Source organism: Melospiza melodia, chromosome 9, assembly GCF_035770615.1.
Source record: "Melospiza melodia melodia isolate bMelMel2 chromosome 9, bMelMel2.pri, whole genome shotgun sequence".
Classification (NCBI taxonomy): Eukaryota; Metazoa; Chordata; class Aves; order Passeriformes; family Passerellidae; genus Melospiza; species Melospiza melodia.
The window spans coordinates 14,176,343-14,198,560 of record NC_086202.1 but is presented as its reverse complement, the minus strand read 5'-3'; the positions used below and the strand labels follow the sequence as shown (position 1 = coordinate 14,198,560).

General features: G+C 47.8%; 1 protein-coding gene across 1 annotated transcript in view; it reads left to right on the top strand.

Moving 5' to 3' along the window:
• Positions 1-22,218, top strand: part of HPSE2 (heparanase 2 (inactive)) — a 104,350-nt gene that overhangs the window by 57,319 nt on the left and 24,813 nt on the right. The window contains exons 4-5 of the mRNA XM_063163420.1: positions 13,447-13,620; positions 14,181-14,352. Coding sequence (XP_063019490.1) covers positions 13,447-13,620; positions 14,181-14,352 — 346 coding nt within the window. The remainder of the gene's footprint in view (positions 1-13,446; positions 13,621-14,180; positions 14,353-22,218) is intronic.

The following is a 22,218-nucleotide window of genomic DNA, read 5'->3' as shown; positions in this document are numbered from 1 at the left end:
CTGAGAAATTATGTTTTTTTAGATCAACCTTTATCCCCAAGAATTGTCTTAGAAGGCTGTCTCCTCTGGCTGGGGCAGAATCCCTTTCAGAGGTTTAACCCTGGTTATTTGTTTAGCTGAGTGAGTTGAAAAGTCTGACAAGTATATTGCAAAAACCTCAGATCCCTGTCCCAGAAGGCAAGTCAATGACACCATTAGCTTAAACCAGCACCTTATATGCTCGATTTTAATATGACTCATTAGCTCCAGAGTTTGATGTATTTTCAGTTGAAGGATTTGTGTTTCAGCAGTGAGAGGGGAGCAGGAGGGAGGGCAGTGCTGTAGGTCACTCAGCAGTTGGGTACACATATGTATTAAAAGCCATGCAGAAGATCTGCTCATGAAAAGAGCCAACATCTGACATGTAAATCCCTTCCAAGAGTGGACTAACTCACAGCACAGCCTTTTGCTGTGTGTTTAGCTGAGTCCCACATGCCATGAGAGAGTCGTGCCCTCCTCTGCCTCTCCTGCCTATGTGGCTCCCTCTGGTTTTGACAGCCACCTCTAGGCATGACACCACTAATGGGTGATATTTGGAGCTACTGTCCTGGCAGGCTGTGTAGGCACCCTCCCCATCACTGCAGAGAGCAAGGATGTGCCAGCCAGTGCAGAGGAGCTGTGTGGCAGCAGTGCCTGCAGGGTGGCTGCTATGAAATTTAACATCCATCCCGTCCAAGTCCATATACCTGCAGTGCTGATCCACGGGACTGGGCTGGCTTTGGGTTATTTTCCAGGCATATAAAGAGGTATGGAGGTCAAAGGGAGTTCACCAAGGCTCTTTGGATGCTTACATCACTATGGATCATGCCTGTTCCTCCCTGCTCACCTTCAAAGAATGAACCTGCTCAGGTGATGCCTCCATTGCAGAAGTTGAGAGAACTGGGAACCAGGGGGTTAAAGCAATAAATATACTTCCAGTGTACCAGGAGTAAAACCACTTCAGTAAAATACAGAATTATTGTAAGAGGGCATGCTGATAGTGGCAAAATTCTGGGTGAAAAATGCAGAAAAGGTATTTATTGAATACATATGAATCTTCTGTATTTGGCAAAACAATTTGACACAGACTTCATAGCAATTTTTAAGCACTTCTGTGGTTTAGGTTTCCTAAGTGGTCTTTCATTTGTTCTGTCCTTCAGGTCTGCTGCTCTTTCACAGTTCAGATTAATGTAACTAACGGTTATGTCACACTTAATTGTCTCAATGAAAACTAAAGAAAAGAGCTGTTTCCATGTCAATATGTTGCTTACTCTTTTGCACCGAGTTACCAATTGATATTTTCCTCTTTCTTCCTCTAATTTGTACATATTTGCAGGGTATTTTCCTGCTGTTCTTTCTGCTGCTCTCTCCCCTGACCCACAGCACAGCTGTTGCCTCTCCATGTCTCACTGGTTGGGAAATGCTGTCTTAAACTCCCTTCCCTAGAGATCCTCTTGACCTGTGCCCTGAATTTGTTCAAATTTGCTTTTTTTGAAATACATTATCTTTAATCCGTTTTTCTTATTCCTTCCACTGCCTTAAATTGCTGGGCTTTTTGGTTTTGTAACCACTTGCACTCATATTTACTTCCATTTTTGGACTATTAGTCAACTTTCTATATCAATAATGTTCAAGTAATAAACATCCCCTCCCCTGTTACTTTCCCTTCTCCAGAGCAACTTTTCCTCACACAGTCCAACAGCTTGTGTCTGGGACCTGCTCTGCTCTGTCTTTAGCAGATAACATGGTAATTAAAATTACTGGTTCCTACCAACCCCAGTTATTTTAGCTGCTTTAGTCAGACACTCAAATAGATGTCCTCTGTTTGTTATTAATGAAGTTCTGTGGGACATTTTCTGTGCTCCTTTTATTTTTCTTGGTGCCTGGAGACACGCACAGAGTCTGTTTCTCACCTCTTTTTGAATCCCAAAATATTCTTCATACAAAAAACCCCCAATCAACCCTCCTATTTCCTCCTTCTGTTTCCTAAGCAGGTGACATCCTTCCACATCAGCATTCCCCTCCAACGATCTTTCCATGAAGCATGTGTGAGGCTAATTGCTGTAGTTGTTTAAATGTGTCTTGTTTGTTCTCCTGACATTAAAGTACAGACCAGGCTGCTTTGGCTCTGCAGCTGGTGAGGAGGAGAAGGAGTCTGGGCAGACCTGTGCTCTCAGAGAAAATCAATTGGTTCACGAGATCCTAAATGCCCCACATAGCAGTGCTTTGTTGACAGAGCTCAGCAAAGAGCCAAAGAATTGATTGGAAGCTTGGAACGTCTTGCATTATTGTGAAGATGCTGAATACTTGCAATAAATACAGCTTAATGTTAGAGGAGGCTTGACCTTAATCTTGAGCTATCCACAAGAAACAAAAATCTAGCAAGATCCAGTCACTAGAAAGCCAAAACAGGTAAGTTTGGACTCAAAGCCTGGTGCCTATTTTGACCACAGATGCTAAATAACTGCAAAATCTCCCATGAGGTAGGCTGATTTCCATAAGTGCAGCAGGTTTTAAGCTCTCAGTGGGTACCTTTATAAAATAGCTGATCTGCCCTGCTAAGGGACTGGGTTTGACTTGTGCACTCCTCATATGTGTCCCAGGCTGCCTGATGCAGGACATCATGCTAACGATGCTGGTCTTTTCCAGCCATTCATCTCTCTGTGCCTCCAAAATCAGGTTCAGACTCCGCCCTGTGTGCTTTGGTACAAGATTCCCCCAAAGATTAGCCGGGGAGAGCTCCTGCCAAGCCGGGTCCCTCCAGCTGAGCCGTATCTGAGGGCCCAGAGGAGCAGAGAGAGCCAGGGCCAGTTCCTTCAAATATTTTACAGATTAGGGCCCGGCTCTGGGGTCTGTGGGAATCGGTGGAGCCCTGGCCCCGGTGGGTTGCGGTCCCGGTGCCGCACTCGCGGTCTGCCCCGGTGATTGCCGCGCTCCTCACCCGCCAGGCTCGCTCGGCCGCCGCTCTGCTCAAATGCAGCCACACTCAGAGCACTGCAGACGAGCCCTCTGACATTATCCGAGCGCAGCTGGAGGCATCTATTCTGGCCTTGAAAATGCCTCTTTCTTGGCAGAGCTCTGTGTTTATTATAATGCTGTCTGTAATGTGCAAAAGTACATTTCTGTTTTAACTTCCTTCTTTATGTACTAAAGAGTGTGGTTTTAATTAAGGAATTCAGATTGAAACATTTCCGGTTTTATGTGTTGTTTTTTTGGTTGGGGTTTTGGGTGTTCTTTTTTTTTTTTTCTTTTTAGACAGTTTTCAGTTAAAATGTTTCAGAGTTTTGAAAAATACCAGATGCCCAGCTCACAAAGTGTGCGAAGAGCCGTAGTCACTCCCTCTTGCTCCGAGGGAAGTCAGCTGCTCCCTGGCTGAGTGGGAGCAGCCAGGGATGGGCGATGGCGAGAGCGGGGTCAGCGGGCAGGGGAGGATGCTCCGGCACCGGGACGGGATTCTAGCATCACACCATGCCTGCAGCCCCTTGCACCATAGGAAACACTGGCTCAGACCCACAAAACACAGCACCTGATTCTTGTGGGTTCTGGGCTTGCTTCCCAATAGCAAGAGGAGCTGGCCAGATCCCTGTATAGCAGCAGAGCATTCCTGCTGCAGCACTCGGCACTGAGGGACATGCCCCTGCCATCCCCCGCCACCAGCTGCAGTCCCCGCCCATAGAAAAGGCAGTCAAACTTGTAAAGTAAACTGATTGTTTTCCTGCACATCAGCTGCCTAAAAGGGATAATATAAACAAGCCAGATTTTAACTCTCCTGGTAGTAGAAGAGCTCAAAACCATCTTATAAAGGCATCCCAAATTTTTGAAAACAGCAGGCATGTTATGTTAAAACCAGGTTTCTTGAGCCAGTCCCATGATTTTTGTGAGTTTGACTCATGATTTTTGAATGTTGGGGTTTGGCAACACTCAAGTCCTCAGTTTGAATTTGTTCCCGATGTGGTAGTTCAGGCTCCTCGCATGACTGATCAATGTCACTCTGCTCTGGAGCAGCCAGATCTGGGGGGTGGGAGGCAAAGGGCTTGGTACAGCGCTCTGCTCCTTCTGTGGCTCCAGGGATGCTGTGGGGTGGGTCTGCTTGCGTGAGGCTCTTCTGAATCAAGCTGTGTGTCTGCCACGTGACAGCAGCTTAGGCAGCAAAAAATGGAGTATGGGAGCTGCTGAAGGGGATTGGTGAGCTAGATGCACAGCCTACCTGGGCTAAGCATTTTACGGAGATTAAATGAACGTGTTAAAAGCATGCTTTGTACCTGTGCATCTTTCATCCCTGTTTAGCCATGCAGCATCTGCACAGGGTGTTGCTCAGCCTGCCCAGCTTGGTTTTTGTGGGGAAGTGCTGAGAGCATCTACCCTCTTGCTGCAGTTAGTGCTTCAGGTGCTGCTAGAAAAAGTATTTATAAAGAAAACCTCTGCTTTGCAACTGTGGCAGATTGAAAGAAAAGCGTGGATGCATTTTGCCTGAGCAGCAAATGATGCATGGGGTTGTGTGGGTTCCCCTCATGGCTGTTGTCATCTGCCCTACAGCTGGCAGGAGGTGAGTGTGGGGACAGGGATGGTGCAGTATTGCCTTCTCACTCTGCCTTGTGTTACGACTTCCAGCTGAACCAGAGAGCCATAGCCAGAGAGTTATGGCATTATCTTCTGTGTACCTCTGTGGTGTGGGCTGCACAGGGTTTCCCATGTCTGAGAGGTCAGACTCTGTCACAGGGGGTCACAGGACGTCCCCCTCCATGGGGCTAGGGAGCAGCCCTGTGCAAGGACAAAGTCACCTCTCCTGGCAGCACAGAAAGGGCTCATGTTTGCACCTGAAGCCACCTTTAAACTCAATAAATAACTATTCTCCTCCCATCCGTGGGTAGTGCTCTGCAGCTGCCCAGGTACCCCTGCCTCGGCACTCCCCATCCCAATGGGATTCACAGCCCTGTCCTCCCTGTGAGTGGCCAGGGAGGGCGTTTGGTCCTCCCATCAGCTGTCCCTGTCCATCTCTAGCTGCCTGCCATTTGGGAGCTTGCTGGGAGCTTGAGGAGCTGACCACTTCTTACCTATTTGGGAATGCTTTTAAATTGTTCCAGAAACTGCAGTTTGTTGATAAATCACGGTGATTGCAGAGAAGTGTTTTAACTAAACCATGTAAAAGAAGGAATGAGCTGCAGCGCAGCACTGCCAGCTGTCATTGGCTTTAGAAACACACATCATAGATTTTGTTGCTTTTCAGACAGCTGCGCTTATAGCTGTTCTTATAGCCATATAAAACAGTCATTCTGTCAGCAAAGGTCTGGCAGTGGGGCTGGGTTATGTCTGCAGCCGTGTTCCTGAGCCTGGCAGGGTTGCTGCTCCACATGCACAGGTAAAGCCTGGAGGGAGGCACCTCTGTGGCAATGGGGTAACCTGTCCCCAGAGTCACAGCCTTGCACGGGGTAAAGAGCAGAACACTGGGCTGTGCCCACCACCTGTGCAGGAGATGGTGCTGACAGGGCTTGTCTCCAGCACCCCTGGTCATTAAGAATGTGTAGTTCTCACACTGAAATGGGTTTTGGAGGGTTTTACCCCAAGCCTGCTGTTGCTGCTCAGGAGCCTGGCTAACTGCAGGTTCACAATCCAAAGTTGTTCTAGCAGCATTCACAGATCAGAGCCTGTCTGCTGTGCTCCATCCTATTTGGACTTTGGAGCTAAAGCTGAGAGTCACAAAGACTGGAATTAGATTTTTAAAATTTCCTCAAGAGCAGGAAGATAGTGCTATCAAATTTGAAGCTTTTCACAGGATCAATATATAGCTTTTGATAAAAACTCATCCTCTGCTCCTTTTCCTATGTAAAAGACCAGCTTTAAATGCCTGGACAAAATAATATTTGAATACTTTCTGCTCATTTTACTTGCATTCCTTTATCCAAAATGGAATGACTCAAGTAAGCTGCTGACCTGACTCACTGCTGCACACCCTGTTTCCCAGCAGCCCCTTGTGCAAGCAGTGTCAGGAAGATGGAATTGCCACGCAGGCTGTCACTGTCTCTTGACAGGACAAGCTGCCCCCCACAGGGGCCCCAAAGACTCCCAATGCAGGCACTGCTGAGCACTGAGGATGATGAGGATCTGTATCCAGGTTTTTCCTGGAGCAATTTCCACTGCTCAAATCCAGTGATCTGGGGTGGCCAAGAAGATGTCGAAGAGCAGGTGATGCTCACAGTCTTATTTTCCCTTGCTCTGTTCTTCTGCTCCACTCAAGCATGTAGCACTCTCCCTGCTCACCTCCATTTCCCTCTGAAACTTCAGAAGATGCTGGATTCATCCCGATCCAAAAGGGAAAATACCTTAAGTTACGCAGCAGGAGAAAACAGCTTTCTTAGCTGTAACATGATCCTGGTTTTTTCCCAGACACCAGACTGGAACAGAGGGTTTGGAAATTGCCCCTCTGGCCATTATCTGAGCTTTACAGCACTTGGAGATTGAACCCAGATCCCACATCTCTTCTGAAGCTCCATGTCAATTTACACTTGTTCCTAGAAACCATTACTGTCCTGTGAGCTCTTTACCACGCGAGGATTGAAAACAGAGCTATTCTGCTCATTTGAGCTCTCTTTTTTTGCATGAAGGCAGAGCTCAGGGCTCATTCCTTTTTCTCACCATCTGAGGATTAAGCCCAATCCTGACTGTTATCCAACCTCGGTACCATTTACACACTGAACCCAATGCCTATGGCTTTTATCTGAGCCCTTAGAGCATTTGGAAACAGGCCATGCCCCTTGTCTGGTATCAAAAGAATTATATTAATTTGGGATTCATTCCACAAAATGAGGCTGTCAGCCAGACTCCTTAGCAATTGGATATTGAACCCAGACCTCGTGGTTGTCTTCCAAGTTATATGCCAGCTGGGAACACAGCCCACAATCCATGGCTGCTGGCCAAGCTCCTTATTGGCGAGAGATTGACACCAAGCCCCCAGACTGCTATTTCTGTGCGGCAGAGTTAAGGACTAAACCTTGCTCACGTGGTCGGCATAATCACCTCTGCGCTGGCAGTGAAATGAAAAATCTAGTTAAAGACTTGAATGAATATTGAGGGTCAATGTTCAGCTGCTTAAAGACCAGGGATGATGACAATTCCCTTGGAAAAAGGCCCCCTTGATACTCCAGAGGGAATAGCCCCAGATCCCCCATCTGTCCTCCAGCTGGATATAAAATCCAGGTTCTCATTAACACAGTGCACAGCCTTTCTTTGCTGGCTGGCAGTATTAAAGCCAGTTCCTCCAACTTTCAGGTATTCTTCAGATGGGATTAAACTAGATCCCTTTTCTATAGCACCATTAGGCTCTGCCAAAGCACTTCTTGTCCCTCAGAACAGACCTCCAACGTTGCACCTTGCCTTGGAGCAACAGGAGAGCCTGGCAGGTCAAGGAGAGCAAGGGACAGCTCTGAAAACCTCAGTCCTCTTTGGAGGGCATTAGGAGCCTAACCAGATTGAGAGATCATTTCAGGTGAAATGTGTATCTGAGGCAAGCAAATTTTTCCCTCCAGCCAGCAATTTTGCCCAGGAATTCTTCAGCATCTTTATACAGTGTGGTTTTACTGCATGGCAAAATGCTTCAGAAAACCGAATTAAAACCAAACAACTTCCCAGCTGGGATGGTCATCATTAGAATGCAGTTTCCAGCAACTGTGTGGGTTTCTGGGTAGCCTTGAAATCTCTAAAATTCTCATTAAGCAACAACTTTGAAGGAATGCCTTAGCATGCAGCTACAGCAGGAAAATCTCCCCATGATCCAGTGCAATGTTACAGTGCACATGGACAGTGTGGGGTGTTGCTTTGCCTCTGAACTTGCAGCGATGGTGAAGGCTGATCTTTGGAGCTCTAACTGTGCAGACTGTGGATGGGGGGGTTCTGGTCACCTTGTCTGACACCCTTTTGTGACTGGGGATGAAATCCTTTGGAAGATTTCAAGCCAGTGTTGCAGACCTGTCCCATGGGTCTGGAGTTACTCTAATTGTCTGTTGCATATCTTCTGATTCATATTTATTTGCTAAGAAAACATCAAGTCCTTGCTACACACAAGTGATTTTACGAGGATTTTTGTTGCAAGAGAGACAGAGCAAATGGGATTCAGATGACCATGGTGCAAATTTGTTAGTAAATAAATTTTCCATGTACCCACTTGTTTTTCTGTAAGTGGGAATATCTTTATTTTTCCATTCATTGCTCTGACCAGCCGTCTTACTCATCTCTAGTCTGAACAGCCTGTACTGCCCTTTCTGCCCCCTCCCTGTAAAGTCCTCCTTGGCTTCTCTTTGCCAGGTCCTTCCCAGTGCCATCACTCTGCTGTCTCCTCCGGGGTGCTCAGGGACAGGGAATGCTGCTGGCTTCAGTACTGGCACAGAAGCTGTGTGCAGGGATGCTCCAGGCTTGTCCAGAATTTATGGAGAAGGCAGAGTTGAGCAATATCTGTGACTAGTTGAAATCATTATTTCTAGAGCTACTTTTCTTTGCTCTATCCCCAGAAGGGTTCATCTGTTGTGCACTGGATTGGTCTCTCAGCTAAGCTGTGGGTTTGGGAATTGTGCTGTGAGCTGCCCACCCCATGCTCAGCTCTTGTCTCACCCTCCTCGGTGCTTGCATACTCTGTACATGCAAGAGATCGATGTGGTGAATGGTGGAGATAGAGGGGGAACAGGCTCTTCTTTCCCATCCTTCTGGTTGCCTTCCCAGAGTTATAAAAGCCCCTGGCACACTGTGGGTGCCATGTCCTGCCACCCCTCAGCCCACTGACTGATCCGAGCTTCCGTCTCAGCACATGAATTTCCACTCTTCATGCTAAACTCTGCCAAAGCAAAATTCCTGAAGCAGAATAAAAAATGTGGAAGGCTTTCAAACCCAGAGATTCTTGAACTGTCCCTCTTACCAAACAGTGGTCAATACTGTGCTCCTCATAAAGGCTCTAGTATAATGTTTAATTCAGTAACTACAACTGGAAAGTCTTTCCAATTATTTTAAACTGCCAGAGATATTTTAATGTGCCTCAGATTTTGTGTTGGCATGCTACAGAATTAAGTGCCATCCATCTTTCAGAGAACATTAAAATTTAGCCTTGTATAAAAAGAAGAATAATGGGAAAGAATCCCAAAGGACGTACTTGTCCCTTGAACCCCACCATCATTTGTGGTTTCACAGACACCTTCTGCATTTTGAAATTGTTTGTCTCTCTCTGTGCAGGGTTTGAGATCAATACAAGCAGTTAAAAGCTTCAATTTCTGTGCAGAGCTTCATCTGAGGGCAGGACTGGGAGCAGATCTTCACTGGTGGCCACCCAGCCACGCATTGTCAGGCTGTATTCACTCCCTAGATGAGTTGAAGCCTCTGCAACCAATGATGTAAAAGTTTGAGAAATCACAAATATCTTCTGATTTAATTTTTGTGCCAGGCCTAAGTGGCCTCTGTCTCTGACTATTGGCTGCTGTTTGTCCCAAACCCACCAAGGCACCCACCCCAGTGAGACCCCCCCCCGCCCAGCACTGCTTGCTGCTGGGTGTGAGGGGATGGAACTTGGGGCTCTGCTGCCTCGAGCAGCCTCACTCCAACTACATGAGCGTTATGAAGGGAAGAAGATGACTCTCAGCATCCTTGCACGTTTCTTTTTCTTTTTTTTTTTTTGTTATTCTTTCTTGCTGAGCTGAAGTAGCACATGAGTGCTGAGCATGTGCATCTCTGCACTGGGCAGAGGGGGAGAAGGAGCAAGGAGAACATCTTATAAATCTAGTTCTGCTCTATTAAGATTCATTCTGCTACGACAATGGCTTTTTCTATTGAAGTGCTTTGTGAAAGCCTTGCCTAATGATCTGTTAGCTGGGGAAAGGTTAAATTCCTGTATGATTTTCTTTGTTTGATGAAGAAAAAACAGTGCAATTATCCAGAATTCAAAGTGAGTTTTAGCCAGCTGTTAATAATACTGTGACTCCTCATGTTCTCATTACTCAAAAGTAATGTTGCCATCCCTAGTCATGGCAGTAAAATATTTATAGCATTTTCTTATGGCCTTATTTGTACATATGGAGGACTGGACATCACTCAAAGTCTTCTAAATAGGCTTCTTTTTGTGCTTTAGCCATCCATAGAATAATTTGGTTTGAAAAAGACCTCTAAGATCATTCAGTCCAGCCATTATCCTAATGCTGCCAACTCCATCACTAAGCTATGTCCCTAAGTGCCATACCTACACATCTTTTAATATCTCCAGGGGTAGCGATTCAACCACTTCCCTGGACAGGCTGTTCCCATGCTTGATAATGCTTTCAGTGAAGAAATTTTTTCTTGTATCCAATCCAAATGTCCCCTGGCACAACTTGAGGCTCTTTCCTCTTGTCCTATCCCTTGTTGCTTGGGAGAAGAAGCCAGCCCCCACCTGCTACAAGCTCCTCTCAGGTAGTTTGTGGAGTGATAAGGTCTCCCCTGTGCCTCCTTTCCTCCAGGCTGGATACCCCCACCTCCTTCATATGCTCCTTACAAGAGTTGTGCTCCAGACCTTTCACCATCTTCTTTGTCTCGCTCTGGACATGCTCTAGCATCTCAACATCTTTCTTACAGTGAGGGGCCCAAAAGTGAGCACAGCACTCAAGGTGCAGCATCACCAGTGCTGAGTGCAGGGGGACAGTCACTGCCCTGGTCCTGCTGGCCACACTTACTGCTGATACAAGCCAGGATGCCCCTGGCCTCCTTGGCCACTTAAGCACGCTGCTGTCATTCACTGCATGACAGTATTGTCATCTAACTGCAGCTGTCTGCAATGAAAGTGTCCAGTTTTTAAGGCAATCATCTCAGAGGTGAGAGACATCCCTTTAACCACTAATGGTTAGCAAGCTTGTGCAAACTGATCATCAAAACTCTGCCAGGGTCACTGCACTGGTGCTTCCAAGTTTGCAGTATCCCAAGACAGTTGCCAAGAATGAAGGAGGAAAGTGGATTCAGTACCTGCTAGTCTTGATATCAAGAGTGGCCATTTTAACAATCTGGTGTGATGCAGAGATGGGTTTTTTAGTACTTTTCTGCTCTTTGTAGCTTCAGTGCAGATTGTAGGTCCATCTGTCCTGGGAGAGCACTGGAAACGTGCAGGACCGAACCCCAGACATCTGTGTGTTTCTCCTAGCTCACTCCCCTGATTGCTGAGGTTTCCAGCTTGGAAAGTCGTGGCAGAACACGAAATACACGTGGCATCTCTGCGTCCAGGCACACGGAAACAAACTAAGTGTCATGGGGAAAATATAATTTCACAGTGGCAGGCCCTGTGTTGGGATAAACAGACGTCTTGTTTCCTCTCATGGATGCATGGAAAATCAATTCCCAGTCTTCTGCAGTGTCTCCTAAACGTGAATCAAATTTGCTCTTGTAGTACAGTTGTTTTCTGCCAGTGAAAAGGTTTCATTTCCAGCAGGGGAACTGCAGGTAACACCTTTTTTGCTATCCTGTTTTGTCATTTGGGTGTCTATCTTCTCCTCCTTATAGGAATCTCATTTCAAATGGAGCTTTTTGCCTGGGGGTCTGAAGTAAATCAGTAATAAGTAACTGTATCTGTCTCTAATTCACTAAACATCCAGAAAAACAGCTAATGTGCCTGAACCACTGGGATGAATACATTAGATTAATCTAATTCAGCTACTTTTCACTCAGACAACCAGTAGCATTTTGAAAAAGGTTGTGGAAGGGAGTGAGAATTTCTCTTCCACATTTTTGCATTCTTCTTCTTCTTTCCATAACTTTCCTGTGTTGCATTAAATGTTAGCTATTCAGTTAGCTTATTTCCTGGGCCCTCCTTAAAACTTAACTTTAAAAGATAAGTTTATTCTTCTCAGAGCTGGGTCTGCATTCACTGAGACTTTCAGTGACCAGGAAAGGCAACAGAATAAACAGAACTACAGAGAACAAACAGCTTATTCCACCTGGAGCAAGCAGCTCCCTCTTATTACTCTTCCACTTGCACATCAGGTGGGCAGCATGGCTACAGAAAATCTTGGGGCATCACTGCTGGGCTTAAAGCAATTCCCTGAGTGTGTGCTGGCCTTCCCTGTAGCCCCTTCATCTCCCTTGGCAAAGGTGGTGGATGCTATCACCATGGTGCATGGCAAGACTGATGTATCCTCTGCTCCTTTATGCCCCACTTTTTTTGGAAATGTGCAAATCGACCCAGAGCAGGCTGCCTACAAGGGTAGCAGGCTGCTACCCTTCACTGCAACAACAAATTACTGGAAGCTGACCTAGGTGTAAGTATTTCTCACTGCAGTCCAGCCTAGATAAGGGCTCCCTCAGTTTCTGGAGAGAATTCCATGTGCAATCCTTTGTGAACAAAGCCTCAGACCCATCAAATTGTAAGGCCTAAATGGCTGCTTTGCTGCCCGCCAGTCCTGCTCTCCTATCAGTAGATTGCTTCAGTGTGATTTGTTCTTGGCACACTCCTGTGGTTGTTGATCATCTCCTTATATTTTTTAAGTGCTGACAAGCAACTTGGTTATTTGTCCAAGTGTTTTTCTGGGACCTGAAGCCAGCCTGCCTACTCCGTAATTCCCAAGTGCCTCCTTCCCCCCTTCTGAAAGGGGAGCTATGGTCTGCCCTCCCTGGCCCCCTGGAACCTCCCTATCCCTGGTGGCTCTTCACAGTTAAGTGGTTGCATCTCCAAGGCTGCTTCAGGAAGCTTGCTGAGTGTCCTGGGATGCAGTTCAACAGGCAGGGATGATTGAAAACACCACAGTTATCTAATTGCTCTCTAACCAAATCTCGCTGTCACGTGAGTTTGTGTCCTGCAAACACTGGCATTAGCTTCGTCAGCAATTTGATTGCTGTTGAGTTTTTAGAGAAGTTTTCATAAAGAAAAAGGGCATTAAGTGTTTTTTCTCTCTGCCCTGTGATAATGTTGCACCTCCCTAAATAGTGGGTCAGTTCTTTCTGGCAGCAGGGTTTGGCCAGGCTGTCACTAGGCAGGGAGCCTAGGCAGCAAAGACCAGGAGACCAGGCTGCTGTGGGGTGCAGGAGAGATGGCAGCTTTAGGGTGGTGACTTCCTCGTCCTCTCCCCAGACACTGCAGGGATCTGCTCTGAAAGAGATGCAAGGCAGAGTAAGCACAGGAAAGGACAAACTTTCCTTGCCAAGAGCAGATGAAAAGCGATGCTATAAAGCCACTTGTCTCTGGTAACATGGCCCCAGCTCTGACACAGAGGTGGAGGGCATCCAAGTTTCCTGCTGGAAGGAGATGAACCCACAACTGGAATCCTATCTGGGTTTCAAAGGTCAGGTGCCTTTCTGTGGTTACAGATGTCGTGAGGATGGCATTTGACCCTGGCTCATCCTACATAGAAGGCAAGGTATGACGGACAGCAGGATCATTTGAACCTCCCTGGAAATAGCTTTCCTTTGAATTACAAACTGTTTTTTGTTTCTTCCCAGCCAGGTCTCTAGACAAACTCTATAACTTTGCTGACTGCTCTGGCCTTCACCTGATCTTTGCACTGAATGCTTTGCGCCGAAATCCCAACAACTCCTGGAACAGCTCCAATGCCCTCAGCCTGCTGAAGTACAGTGCCAGCAAGAAGTACAACATCTCCTGGGAGCTGGGCAATGGTGAGTGTGGGAACAAGAGAGCCAGGGGAATGGAGCTTTCTGTAGCAGAAAGATGCTCAGTTTTGGAAGAGGATACTTGTAGCTCCCAGGATGCTTTACCAGTGTATTTTCAGAGGGATTTAAAGGCTCCTGCTGTAAGGCAGCACCACCTCTAAGACTTTGTGTGAGTGAGTCTCTTAACTGGACTTTCTCTCAGCTGGTATTAAGCCCATGAAGTGTTTCTGTCCTGGCTGCTGGGCCCAGCTGGTCCTGGGGGGCCAAGTCATCCACTGTAGGGACTTGTAGGGTGGCTACAGTGCCAGGGGAAGTGGGCAACCCTATGGGGACAGGAGCATGACACCAAGGTACAGCTCATTCACCCAGCACACAGCAAAAGGAGCACAGGAGAGCAGGCAGTGGCTGTTGTCCACTCCTCAAAGGCTCCTTCTGTTGCTCTGCAGAGCTGCCTGCATCCTCTGTGGAGCTCAAGCTGTGTGACAGGGTGAGCTGTGTGTCTCTCTGGAAGCACAGAGGAGGAAGCAGAGCTGACAAGTTTTGCTTGTCCATTTGTGTTTTCTCAGAGCCCAATAACTATCGGACCCTGATGGGCCGCTCAGTGAATGGCAGCCAGCTGGGCAGGGACTACACCCAGCTGAGAAGCCTGCTGCAGCTCATCCGCACCTACTCCAGAGCACACCTCTATGGGCCCAACATTGGAAGGCCCAGGAAGAACGTCGTGGCTTTCCTGGAAGGGTAAGTGCTGTTGGGTTGATCAAAAGGGGCTGAGAAACCCCTCCTGAGATCAATGTCCTTGGCAGCAGGCAGGCTTGCTCCTTGGCTTCCCAATGTCCAACAGCCTCCAGGACAGTGAGGCTCTATGTGGCTGAGCCACCACAGTACCGGAGGCTTTGGAGCACAGTCACGTGTACAGCTAAAGTTCCTCAGAGATGCCTGGTGGGATCTTGGGATGGACTGATTTACACTCTCCCAAGCATTTCCAGCATTTCCCAGTTATAGGCAGAAAGAGGTGCCCACCTTGTTGGGATGCTAAGATAGTGCAGTGGTGTGGGTGCTGGCTGCTGCAAGCCCAAGAGCTGCAGGTTGAGGATGTGGGTCCTGGCAGCACTTACCAATGTGCACATTATTATTTCTGAGTCCTCCTGGACAAATTGCTTTGCTCTTCCCATTTGGTGATTTCTTCTCCCTGCACTTTCTCCATCTGTGCAGAGGAAGAACCTGTTGCAACTTTCTTCACTGGCCAAGCTCTCTACTCCCTCCTGAGGGATTGGCATGTCTCTAGTTTGGGAAAGTCAGAAGTGGAGAAGGAATGGTGGCAGAAAGGGACTCAGACACTTGGAGGTGACATTGGACAGCTACAGGAATCAGGGAGGTGTGGGAGCCTGCTGGCAGCAGGAGTTGGGTCTGTGTGGCTCGAAGACCATGCAGCAGAAAGGAAATTCCCTGCAGGACTGTAAACAGAAACTCCAGTGCAGAAGGCTGGGCAGGGGGAGGTGTGGAAGGGACTCTGCTGGGAGCAAAGCTGGGTCTAGCATTCATTAACATCTGCAGGAATGATCTGGCAGAAACAATAAACAGCACACTGATGCAGTCCCCAGCGAGGCGGGGAGGGAGCCAGGGCCAGATTCTCAGCTCTGCTGCAGCAGCACAAAGAGACCATAAGGCTGGTCGAACCAGCGGCCACACCACATCCCTCCCGCTGACGAGAAAGGGGGAACAGCCCTGTGCCCACACCTTGGCCATGCCAGGCCAGAGCAGCGCCCACGGAGCCCCGCGCCCGGTACCGCGCCCGAGCGGCGCACAGAGAGCTACAAAATGCTGTAGTAGCCTTGATCAGCAGGAAATCTATTAGCGCCAGGAGGAGCAGGCTGAGTAAGGAAAACAATGGGGATGAGAGCCAAGAAGCTATTAGAGAAAGGGAAGTCCTACTGCTGTGTTTGCCCTTCGTGCGCCGCAGCCGGGTCCCAGGGAAGAGGGGTCGGAAGAGCCAAGTCTCACGGCCAGGGTGGTCCAGCAGCTGAATGTGGCTGGGCTGTGCTTTGACTGACGGCAGACCTGGGAGCAGGGCTGTAGTGGAGATACATTATCTCCACAGTCTGGTGAAGATAATGGCAGACACCCCATCTCAAATGAAAGGGAAGATATGTAAGACCTGCAGCCCTGGTGATGGGATAGTGGGGCTCTTCATAAAACCTCCCAGCTGGTGTGGAAAGGTTCTGATGAGCATGCCTGCTCTCCAAGCTATATGCTCTTTTCTCTGCTACCTTCCCTGCCTTCCAGAATGACTCTGTTCCATAGGTGCTCAAAGAGTTTTGCCTCTCCCATGGAGAAACCTTGTGTCCTGCACTCCAAATCCTGGTGTCTGCAGCTCACAGCAAGCGGCACACGCCTGCATGGTGTTACAGCCTGAAGAGTCCTTTGGAAGAAGAACTGTTGGTCTTTCCACATAAAGACCCCATTGTTACCAGGCAAGGTGTAAAGAGGAGAGACAAGTCTGATTACACAAAGACAAAGGGCTAAACACCCATTTGCAGTATTGGGACATGGAGTTGCAAAAGCATAAACTTACAAACCCCAGTGTCTCAGCTCTTTGACAGCGTGAGCTGTATTCCCAGTAGCTCCCCAAGGTCTCCTCAATATGCGGGTTAGTGCTACTGAGAGCTCTGTCTCCTGCAGCAGCATCCAGAACTGGTCTGCAGGATGTGGCTTAGCATGTGCCTGGTGCTGTCACAGCCAGGACATGCCTCTCAGGGTCCTGAACGAGCCACACACAGTCAGCAAGCAGGAGAGAGGAGAGGGAATTTAGGAAGGTTCCCTCAAAGGCAAATCTGCCACCTGCCTTGCTATACCACTATGAGTGATCTGTGTGGTGCTCACAGCAGGTTGAAGGCTCCTGAGTGAAGTGTGTGCAGCTCATAGTCCTGATTATGTGAAACTTGTAGTTTTTATCTTCTTTTAAAAAAATGATACATCAAGAGTTAACTAAGGCTAGAGGGGTGAGATGACACCCCTGATGTGAAGATGGGATGGGTGGATTTGTCTGCCAGGCAAGCATTGCTGTGTTACACAAAGTGAGGAAGTGAGTTTTGGTAGGGGAAGTAATGGAACTGAGCTGAAATGGGACAGGAGACCTCAGACAAGCCCAGGGAGTGTTCTCCAGCAGTAGAAGTTGGCATTAGATGTTCTCCAGGGAAAGCCTCTGGAGATACCTGAGGTCCCAAAACACCCAGAGAAAAATGTCACTGTGAAGTGTTAACTAGAATAACATTTTCCTGTTCCATGCTCTGTGTTCCAAAGGTTTTAGTCTTTTTTTTAGCTGTTATCTCAAGCAATCAAACTAAACTTATTTTTGTGCTTAAATTTTGTCCTGAAATAATGGCAGTGTGAACATGAGGTGGGTATTTGCATTTGCTGAACACCTCCAGGGCTCTTCTGACTAAATCCTTTTGCCTGTCCTTTAGAACAGGCTGGAACTGAACCCCTCCTGAGGTGCCACCTTTCTCTGGGGTCTGCTACAATAATTAACAATTTGAGCACCCAAAAATTTGCAGCATATAGGAGGGCGTGCATGCTGCCCACTGCAGAGGCTGTCCTTAGGCAGGTGACACCAAGCTGTGCTGGGTGACAGCTATGCACTTCCCAGTGGTGGAGGTGGGGGGAGAAGAGCTTGAAACACAGAAGCTTGGGCTTTGCACACCCTTCAGTGCTGAGGTATTGTCCCTGAGCAGGGAGCAATGGCTCAGAGCAGCCACAGCCATCTGTGTCACCCTGGGCAGGCAGGTCCTGGAGCCTGGAGCTGATGCTGTAAGGACAGGCTCTGCAGTGGCTGGGCCTACTATGCAGGAGGCTAGAAATGGTGTCTGGTGGATGCACAGGTGCAAGAGAGAATTTCTCCAGACACAACCAACAGTTGAGTTTGATGAGGTGTTAATTAGACCATTCATGCAGCCTGAGCTGTTGCAGAGCACGGCATGTTAGCTACCTACTCTGTCTGCGGGTACAGGAATCCCAGAACTGCTCAGAATTGGCTTGGGGAAAAAATTATGGGATTCTAAGGAATTAACATAGATTTTAACAGCAGATCAGGAATCAGACACAAAGGTTAATGCATGGCTGGATAGCCCATTTGGCGCTGGAAGAGAAGAAACACGAGGAAAAGCGATCAGGAAGGAGAAATGTTAAAACACGTTAAAGCTCAGAACATGGTACAAAACTTAGGCTGGCGTGTCTGGGTGGATTTGACTCTGAGCTGTCATGACCCATTGCTCCTCAGCGGGTGTAGTCCAGTTTTTGCCACTGGTAACTCACAAGTTTCAGTGTGTTACCTCCACCACGGCAGGAGCTGCAGCAATGCCAGCAGGTAAGGGCTGGCAGGCACTTTTGCCCATGCTAGACTGGCTGTTGATGGTCTGTGGCCAGTTTAGGTCCTGAGACTGCTGAGTCACCAGAGAAGTGAAAATCTTTCTTGTCTGGAGCTGCACTCTTTCCCTATTCCTCATCTCACAGATCTCAAATTCACCAGATCTTGTGACTCCTTGGCTTTTCTCTGCCCTATTTCCAGCCTCCTTAGCCCCCTTTCCTGCTGCAGTCACCATTGTGCATCTACCCTCTGGTCACAGGGACACAGCACCTCCAGCCAGGTGACAGAAGTAGGTGACAAGGCTCCCAGTTTTCAGTCCTCCCCTTGTAAGGCACAAAAATTCCTCATCCTTCATCCTTTTACTGCCTCCTGCTCCTGGTTTGTAATGCCTGTGGAGACTTAACCACCCATCTGGTTCCCTGTGTCTCCTTTTGGTAATGTCATTCCACAGTGGTCTGACAAGAGCCCACAAAGCTGAGGAAGCACTTTTGTCAGTGGTGGTTAAGCTGTGGATATGCCAGGACTGTGAGGGGGCATCTCAGTTATTTGTGGGCAGCCAAGTAGGGGTCAGGTTAATACTTGACTCAGTTTTCAGCCCTGCTCCTTTCACCCACAAATCAACCCCAAGCCAAGGTTTCTAATGCTTATCTGGTAAAGAGAATTGTTAGCTTAAAGTTCACGAAATGGCAAAATGGGGTTCCACCAAAGCAAAATCAAAGTGCGAAAAATGGGAGAGACTTGGTAGTGTTTTCATGATAACTGCCCTTGCCTTATGTCCCTGCCATCATGAGGATGAAGAGGGCTGTGCCTGTGTGTGCAGGACAGCACTCCTCAGTCAGTTCAGGCATTGGTATTTATCCCAGCAGCAGCCAAAGACAGTGTATGGACAGAGCTTGTTTGTTTAAATTCAAGTAAGAATGAGAAATAAGGAACTGGAGTAGGTGGTATCTGGCAAAGGGAAGGACTCTGGATGAATTTTAGGAATGAATGTAGGCATTTTTCCCGTCCTCCTGCTGAGAAGGACTTCTGCCATATTTGACACAAGGGACTTGTAAACACTGGATTTTTAGAAGTTGCTTTGGCTGTTTGACTTTCTTTTTAAAAAAAGTATATCCTTGCTGTACTGTGTTACAAAAGCTACCACAAGGCTGGTGGCACAGACTGTACCAGGACACTCAATGGATCCAGAGCAAGATTTTTGTGCAAAAATTAAAGCCACAAGACAAGGAACTTTAAATTAATGGTACAAAGGGAGGGGGAGGTCACTGCAGCGTGAACTCAAGCTCTGGTAGCACTGAACTTATGAGTAACTCAATTCATAAATACGTTGAAATGAAGTGTGAAGGATGTGATGACTCATTTTGCAGTTGGTTGTATAGCAGGGTCAAGAACCTGAGATATAAGCAAAAGATTTAGCTACTGCTCTTGTAGGAGGAAAGAGTTAATATAGTTGTTGCTTCTGAAACTTAATTTGATTTCTGGAATGCCAGAATCACTGTCACTTGTATAGGAAGAATAAAATGGATAAGTAGACACAGATGAGATTACAGCACTGTGCAAGTACACATTGTACCTTCATTCTGATTACCATCTACAATCTTTGTCATTTCATCTCAGAAAAGATGTAATAGAACCAGGAGGTTACAGAGAGAAGCTGAGGATGTGCACAGTGTGTTATTTCTTCACATGAGAAGAGATTAAACCAGCCATGCCTCCAGCTCAGAAGGGAGACAGCTCAGAGGGAGTGTTACTGAGGCCCAGGAGCCGGTGAATGGGGTGGTTTGTTCAAGGTGCAGAAATCAGCTTGGAAGGAAGCTTTGTAAAGAAGGAGGAAGGTTATTCACATGGTTCACAGTGGCATTGTGTAAGTAATGGTCACAGGGTGCTGTGGAGGCTAGAGGGAGGTGAGTCCCTGTCTCCCAACTCCTTGAGCTCCCCCCAAGGACAAAGAGCCCTCTTTGCTGGGAGGCTTGTGCAGCCCTACCGCAGATCAGGCTGGCTGAGGGAAGGTGATGCTGAGCAGACATCAGAGAATACAACATATCAGCAGATTTATACCTAGTTCACACCAGCCTCTGCTCCTCAGAATGAAATTCGTGAATATCCACTGCAGGATAAAGACTTTGCAGGACATAGCATTAGTGAGGTCTAGTACCTCTTCCTCCTGCTGCAGGTATTCAGCTGTTCTGCTGGAACCTCAAGAGGTCAGTAAGTGAAGCCTGGGCCTAGTGACCCTCACAGCCAGCTGAGACATAAGATGAAGGTGTTTTTACCCATCACTGTTGGCTCAAAGGGCAGAGATCTGCCACCCTGCTCTAGGGACCCACCACGGCACCACCACAACCACAGGCAGGCCAGTCTTGCTCCTACATTTGGGGCTTGTGCGGGGTAAGGGACTCTGTTTTGTAGTTCTTCATGGAGTAGCAGATGAAATAACCCATGTTTGTAAAGTCCAACACTCAGGGGTCATTCAGATGCTAAACCACTTTAGCAATAACAACTTTTCTCCTTGTGCAGCTGCATTCTTTGTTACAACATTGGGGTTTTTTTTCTTCTTCTTTTAATAATTTAAAGGATGAAAATCTGCAATTACCTGCATGGGAAAGAGATGTCCAAATGTGGATGTCTCTTTAATGCATCAGGAATAAGCCTAGGAAGCTCCAGAGGCTGGCAGCTGAACCCAGACACATTCACATGAGAAATAACGTACTTGGAGGCTAATTAACCATGGGAGCAATTTACTTGAGGTTGCAGTAGGTGCTCCATGACTGACAAGTATTGAATCAAAGCAGGAGATGTGTTGCAGTAATCTGCCAACACTACAGTGGAAGTTGTGGTCCTGGGAGGTGTGGTTATGGGAGATGCTCTGGAAGAGGTCAGGTTTGACCCATGGTGTGCCAGTACAGAGTTTGGGTATCAGTACCATCTTGAGGTGTTGCAGCCCTCCTGTTCCTTGCCTCCACGGTTCACACATGGCCTGTGAGATGAGCCCCACCTTGTTACTACCATTTGTGGGACAGAGCTGTGAACTATTTGAACCATTGAGCAATGCTGAATTATATTTTTCTCAGTTCTAGCTCAATGCAGGGCCCCACAGGTAGAAATGGTGGCATGGGATGCTGGCACAGAGCCAGCTGCAAGGGTAAGAAAATGGATATATCACAGAGCAATGGGGTGGGTTGAATTGAAAAGGAACTTAGAGATCATACAGGTCCAACCCCCCTGCTCAGTCCCATAACCACATCTCCAAGACCACAACTTTCACTTTAGTGTTGGCAGATACCTGAAACACATCTCCTGACCTGATTTAATGGGCAGGGACATCTTTCAGTAGACCAGGTTACCCAGGACCCCACCCGACCTGGCCTTGAACACTTCCAGGGTTGGGGCATACACAGCTTCTTTGGTCAGCCTGCTCCTGTGCCTTATCACCCTCACAGTGAAGAATTTCCTGCTAATACCTGATCTAAACCTATCCCCTGTCACGCAGATGTCCTTATCAAGCTCAGTGACTTTGTCTCATCCTCACAATCAGGAACTCCCTATCCAAGATTCCTATTCCTCTACACGTCTCTGATGTGCTCTGCTTTCCCACCTAGAAATGCTGTCCCAGAAGATTTCAAAGACTTTTCTTGAGGGTTTTAACATGGGCCCAGGTTTCTGATGTGGAAACCCAGCCAGGGGTATTACATGGGCAGGCACTGGGGCTGCCACCCTTCTGAACTGTGGGGCAGTGCTGCAGCATTTGGGGCTGAGCTTGTCCCACTGCTCCTCTTAGGGAGGGATTTAGTGCAGATGTGCTGCAGGGTCAGTTGGTGCTCCCAGAGAAAGCCTGGTGTGCAGGAGAATGGCAGATTTACTGTGCCAGCCCAGCCCATGTGTGCAGCACATGTGCAGGGTCTGAGGTCCGCGGAAGTGTCTGGCTCACCGTGCCTGCGCCGTGGAAATCACACAGCCAGGAAATCCCAACAGGAATTGTGTCACCACTGGGCATCCTCACTGTATGGATCTTCCCTGGCCTCAAAACCTGTGCATGGAGCAGCACAGGTGCTATAGGAATAAAGGGTTTAGTTAAATCCCTGTTCCTAAAATGAGGAGATTTGGATACCTGTGCATTACTGCATCTCCACCTCCCCTAGGCTTTCATCTCCTGTTCCTGCAGTACCCCTTGCTGGCTGCTGGGCTGCTCTAGGTTCCCTCTGGAGAGTAGACACCACTGCCCAAGACATCTGGGGTGTTCC